Source organism: Amblyraja radiata, chromosome 35 (genome assembly GCF_010909765.2).
Source record: "Amblyraja radiata isolate CabotCenter1 chromosome 35, sAmbRad1.1.pri, whole genome shotgun sequence".
NCBI lineage: Eukaryota > Metazoa > Chordata > Chondrichthyes > Rajiformes > Rajidae > Amblyraja > Amblyraja radiata.
In genome coordinates, this window is record NC_045990.1 from 8653315 (window position 1) to 8658719 (window position 5405).

The 5405-nt window shown below is 51.5% G+C and overlaps 1 protein-coding gene across 1 annotated transcript; it reads right to left on the bottom strand.

The window, feature by feature from the left end:
* Positions 1-892: 892 nt before the first annotated feature.
* Positions 893-4509, bottom strand: LOC116991861 (E3 ubiquitin-protein ligase Rnf220-like). Its single transcript, XM_033050835.1, has 2 exons — positions 4054-4509; positions 893-1447 (listed from the first exon to the last, which is right to left on the bottom strand). Exon 2 carries the CDS (start codon positions 1436-1438, stop codon positions 893-895), a length of 546 nt encoding a protein of 181 aa, XP_032906726.1. The 5' UTR covers positions 1439-1447; positions 4054-4509.
* Between the last annotated feature and the right edge of the window lie 896 nt (positions 4510-5405).

Sequence of the window (5405 nt, forward strand, 5' to 3'; positions counted from 1 at the left end):
GATCCTGACCACGGGCGCTGTCTGTACGGAGTTCGCACGTTCTCACGTGGGTTTTCTCCGGGTGCTCCGGTTCTCTCCCACACTCCAAAGGCACTCAAGAGAGAGAGAGCTCTTAAAAATAGCGGAGTCAGGGGATATGGGGAGAAGGCAGGAACGGGGTACTGATTGGGGATGATCACATTGAATGGTGGTGCTGGCTCAAAGGGCCAAATGGCCTACTCCTGCACCTCTGAAGAAGGGTTTCGGCCCGAAACGTTGCCTATTTCCTTCGCTCCATAGATGCTGCTGCACCCGCTGAGTTTCTCCAGCATTTTTGTGTACCTACTCCTGCACCTGTTGTCTATTGTCTATTGTCTATTGCATACAGGTTAATTGATTTTAGTTAAATTGTAAATTGTCGCTAGTGTATTGGATAGTGCTTGTGTAAGGAGTGATTGCTGGTAGGTGGGGGCTCGATGGGCCGAAGAGCCTGTTTCTGAGCTGTGTCTCTAAACCCCAGCTTTTTGTGTTCTGTGCTTTTGTGCCTAAACCCCAGCTTTTGTGTTCACCAAAACTGCCAGAGGAGGTAGTTGAGACAGATACGATAACAGCATTTAAAAATCACTTGGAACAGGTCCAATGGTGGGGAAGGTTTAGAGTGATATCGGTCCAACGCGGGCAGGTGGAACTAGCGTAAAGGAGGGAAATTGGGTCGGCATGGATGAGTTGGGCCGAAGGGTCTCTTTCCGTGCTGTGTGACTGCGTGGCTAAGACACCAAATTGCCCCCCTCTCAAGTAAAGCAATGAACCTCATTTAAGAAGGGTCTCGACCCGAAACGTCACCCATTCCTTCTCTCCGGAGATGCTGCCTGTCCCGCTGAGTTATTCCAGCATGTTGTGTCTACCCATTTTCTTATTTTGCCTTACCTTTGCTCCTGCCTTGTTGGGAGCTTTTCCACAGAGTCTCCGAGCTGGCCGTCATTCCCGGCGTACCCGCCGGGTTGCGTTTCCCAGCTGTGGCCGAGCTGGCGGGAAGTTGTCCCCTGTACTTCTTGAAGTCCCTCTCGGAGGCCAGGTAGCGGAGCTGAGGGGGCTCCGCGCTAGGAAGCTGCTTCAGAGACTTGGAGCCTGCGAGGTAGGCCTGGCGGAAGCACTCCACCTCCTGGAAGGGCGGGTACGGGTGGAGGTGCCTGTAGCCCAGAACTCCGAACTGTGGGTGGAGGTGAAGCAGGGGGGGAGGGTACTCGACGCCTGAGCTGTCCCCCTGGTGAAAGACTGGTGCCAACGTGTAGGATGGGCCCAAGAAGGGGACCTGCCCTTTCTCCATGGTGACGGGCACGGCAAAGCTCGGCCCTTGCTGGCACAGGCTGGTACTACCGTTGGCACTTTCCGTCGCGGACGCTAACACCATCAACGCCGGAGGGGCCAGGGAATTCAGCAGGCCAGGCGAAGTTTCCATCTTTAACCCCTGAAGATAACAAACCAGCATTAATCATTGTCTGAAAATAGAAACATAGAAAATAGGTGCAGGAGTAGGCCATTCGGCCCTTCGAGCCTGCACCGCCATTCAATATGATCATGGCTGATCATCCAACTCAGTATCCCATCCCTGCCTTCTCTCCATACCCCCTGATCCAAAAGGGCCACATCTAACTCCCTCTTAAATATAGCCAATGAACTGGCCTCAACTACATTCTGTGGCAGAGAATTCCACAGATTCACCACTCTCTGTGTGAAAAAATGACTGGATATGGCCACAAGGCAGTGGAGGTTTTAATTCAGAGTTTTCCCTCTCCTAGATGGACTGCCTTCCCAGGCTGACGAGCCCCAATGTTTTTTTCATCTCAGTCCTAAAAGATTTCCCCTTTATCCTTAAACTGTGACCCCTTGTTCTGGGAACTATGCTGTTGTAATGTCAGTCCAGGCTGTTAAATAACATTATAAAAAGGTACAACAGGCTGGAGGAAGGCAGCATCACTTGAGAACATGGATAGGTGACGTTTCGGGCCATAAGTTCCTAACTCAATAAGTCATAGGTGCAGAAGTAGGCCATTCGGCCCATTAAGTCTACACCACCATTCAACCCCATTCTCCTGCCTTCGCCGCCGTGGCCTTTGACATCCGTACTAATCAAGAACCTCGCAACCTCCACCTTAAAAATACCCAATCTCTTGACTTCCACAGTCGTCTGAGACAATGAATTCCACAGATTCACCACGTCAAACTTGTCCCTGCCCCACCTCGGTCATTCCTTCTTCTCCCCGCTCCCGTTCAGCAGAAGGTACTGAAGGTTGAAAGCACGCACCACCAGACCCAGGGGCAGCTCCTTCTCCTCTGTTATCAGGCTTCCCAACGATCAATAAGCTAGGGTGTTTAAGAAGGGACTGCAGATGCTGGAAAATCGAAGGTAGACAAAAAATGCTGGAGAAACTCAGCGGGTGAGGCAGCATCTATGGAGCGAAGGAAATAGGCGACGTTTCGGGTCGAGACCCTTCTTCAACCTCTCAGCCCACTGGCTCCCCCCTCTTCCTTTCTTCTTGCCGCCCCTCCCCCCCCACCCTCACATCAGTCTGAAGAAGGGTTTCGACCTGAAACGTTGCCTATTTCCTTCGCTCCGTTGATGCTGCCTCATCCGCTGAGTTTCTCCAGCAATAAGCTGGGGTACTGCCCAATTCACCTCTACCCCATTGTGGACATTGGACTTTGTCTCTGGAACTGATGCACGACAATGCTGAGAACTATATTCTGCACTCTGTGTCTTCCCTTTTGCTCTGCCTGTTGTACTTGAGTTTGACTTGGTTGTATTTACAGCTGATCTGGTTGGCTAGCATGCAGAGCAAAGCTTTTCACTGTACATCAGTACTTATCCCAGCCAGCAGAATAAATCAGAAATAGAGTTGCTGCCTCACAGTGCCTCACAGTGCCACAGACCCCGGTTCGATTCTGACTAAGGGTGCTCTCTGGATGGAGTTTGTATGTTCTCCCTGTGACTGCGTGGGCTTTCTCCAGGAGCTCCGGTTTCCTCCCACACTCCAAAGACGTGCAGGTTTGTAGGTTAGTTGGTTTTGGTAAAAATTGTAAATTGTCCCTAGTCAAACATTTAAAAAACAACTCTCGTTGGCCAAAGTGCTTCGCATTTGTTATAAGAATAGCACAACAAAACAGACTACATACATATATACATGTAGCCCTCGCTCAGAGGACGTCAGGAAAGGCTTGGGAGTATAAATAAGTCTTTAGTCTTGACTTAAAAGAGTCGATAGAGGGGGCAGTTCTGATGGGAAAGGGGATGCTGTTCCTAGTGTGTGTTTGTGTGCAGGGGTCGCTGGTCAGTACGGACTCGGTGGGCCGAAGGGCCTGTTTCCGTGCTGTATCTCTAAACTAAACTAAACTTTTAAACCAGCCCTGCGTAACAAGGACACAGAATTGTAAAATGGGGTCATCAGCAAAACCGTACATTTGGACATTATAAAGTCAGTAACTTTCACATATTAACTAAACATTTCCACCTAATTCCCAGTCTATGCACATTCTACCTCATTTAGTGGAATTCTCTGCCTCAGAGGGCGGTGGAGGCGGGTTCTCTGGATGCTTTCAAGAGAGAGCAAGATAGGGCTCTTAAAAATAGCGGAGTCAGGGGATATGGGGAGAAGGCAGGAACGGGGTACTGATTGGGGATGATCAGCCATGTTCACATTGAATTGCAGTGCTGGCTCGAAGGGCCGAATGGCCTACTCCTGCACCTATTGTCTATTGTCTGTTGCCTCAGTTGCAGCCAAGTTGTTGAAAAAAAGAACTGCAGATGCTGTTTTTTCACAAAGATAGACACAAAGTGCTGGAGTAACTCAGCGGGTCAGACAACATCTCTGGAGAAATGGGGAATAGGTGACTTTTCGAGTCTGAAGAAGGGGTCCCAACCCCATCTTTATTTCTCCAGAGATGCTGCCTGACCCGCTGAGTTATTCCAACACTTCGTGTCCACCCCAGAGTTGATCTGACTGCCGCTTGCCTTTGGTTATATCCAACCCCGAAAATATACACACACAACACAAGACATCCACAAAGACCACCTACCTTGTCTCTCCCATCACTAGGTGTAGTCCAGTAGGGGTATCTCACGGTCCACGGAGTCAGTGTGGCATGCAGGATGTGAAGGGGAGAAGCCGGTGGCTGGGGTAACCCAATGCAGCTGGATGCCCAGCAAGGCACAGCGCTCACTGCACTGAGCTTCACCGCCACTCAGCCTCCTGTACTCACAGCCGACTCCCCCACCTCCCGCCCCAAATCCCCTGCCCCTCTCCCAGTTACAAACACTAACCTCGCTCTCTGCCTCTCTCCCTCTCTCTCTCTCCCTCTATCTCTCTCTCTCTCTCGTTCTCACTTTATCTCACTCCCCTCATCTCTCTGTTATAATTCACTTTTACATCACTCTCCCTCTCTCTCTTCCCTTTCTCACTTTCTCTCTTCCTCTCTCTCTTCCTCCCTCTCTCCCTCTCCCTCTCTCTCCCTCCTCTCTCTCTCCCTCTCTCTCTCCCTCTCTCTCTTCCTCTCTCCCTCCCTCTCCTCTCTCTTCCCCCCCTCTCGCTCTCTCTCTCTCCCCTCCTCTTTCTCCCTCTGTCTCTCCCTCCCTCTCTCTCTCCTCCTCTTTCTCCCTCTCTATCTCCCTCTCTCTCTCCTCCCGTTCTCTCCCTCCCTCTCCTCTATCTCCCTCTCTCCCCTTCTCTCCCCTTCTCTCCCCTTCTCTCTCCCTCTTTCCCCCTTCTCTCCCCTTCTCTCTCCCTCTTTCCCCCTCTCTCTCTCCCCTCTCTCCCCTCTCTCTCCCTCTCTTTCCCCCTCTCTCTCTCTCCTCCTCTTTCTCCCTCTCTCCCCTCTCTTCCCTCTCCCTCTCCCCTCTCTCCCCTCTCTCCCTCTCTCCCCTCTCTCCCCTCTCTCCTCCTCTCCCTCTCTCTCTCCACCTCTTTCTCCCTCTTTCCCCCTCTCTCTCGCTCTCTCTTTCCCTCGTTCTCAACACATCTCACTTTATCTCAGTCCCTACCTCTCTCTCTCTCTCTCTCTCTCACACTTCACTTTTTCAACTCTCTCTGTCTACTTCACTTCTTTGCTTTCTCTGTGTCGCTGCATGTCTCTCGCCACTGTTCCTTCCTTTCCTCCTTGTGAAGCCTCCCGTCTCCCCTCTCTCTCTCCCTCTCTGCCTCTGCTAGAGATGACTGTCCTGACTGCCACTAGCCGCTGCTCTGCTCATGAGAGGGCAGGAGTTGGCCGGGATGTTTGTTCAGGTTGCTGTGGGTGTGACTTAGCCCCTCTGCTCTCTCACCCCCTGCTCCACTGGCGATTGGCTCCAAGATAGCCCTATTAGTCACAGCCAGCATAGGGTCACTCACACACTGGCTAAACCACTCACAGAGTCCTCGTTACACCTATCACTC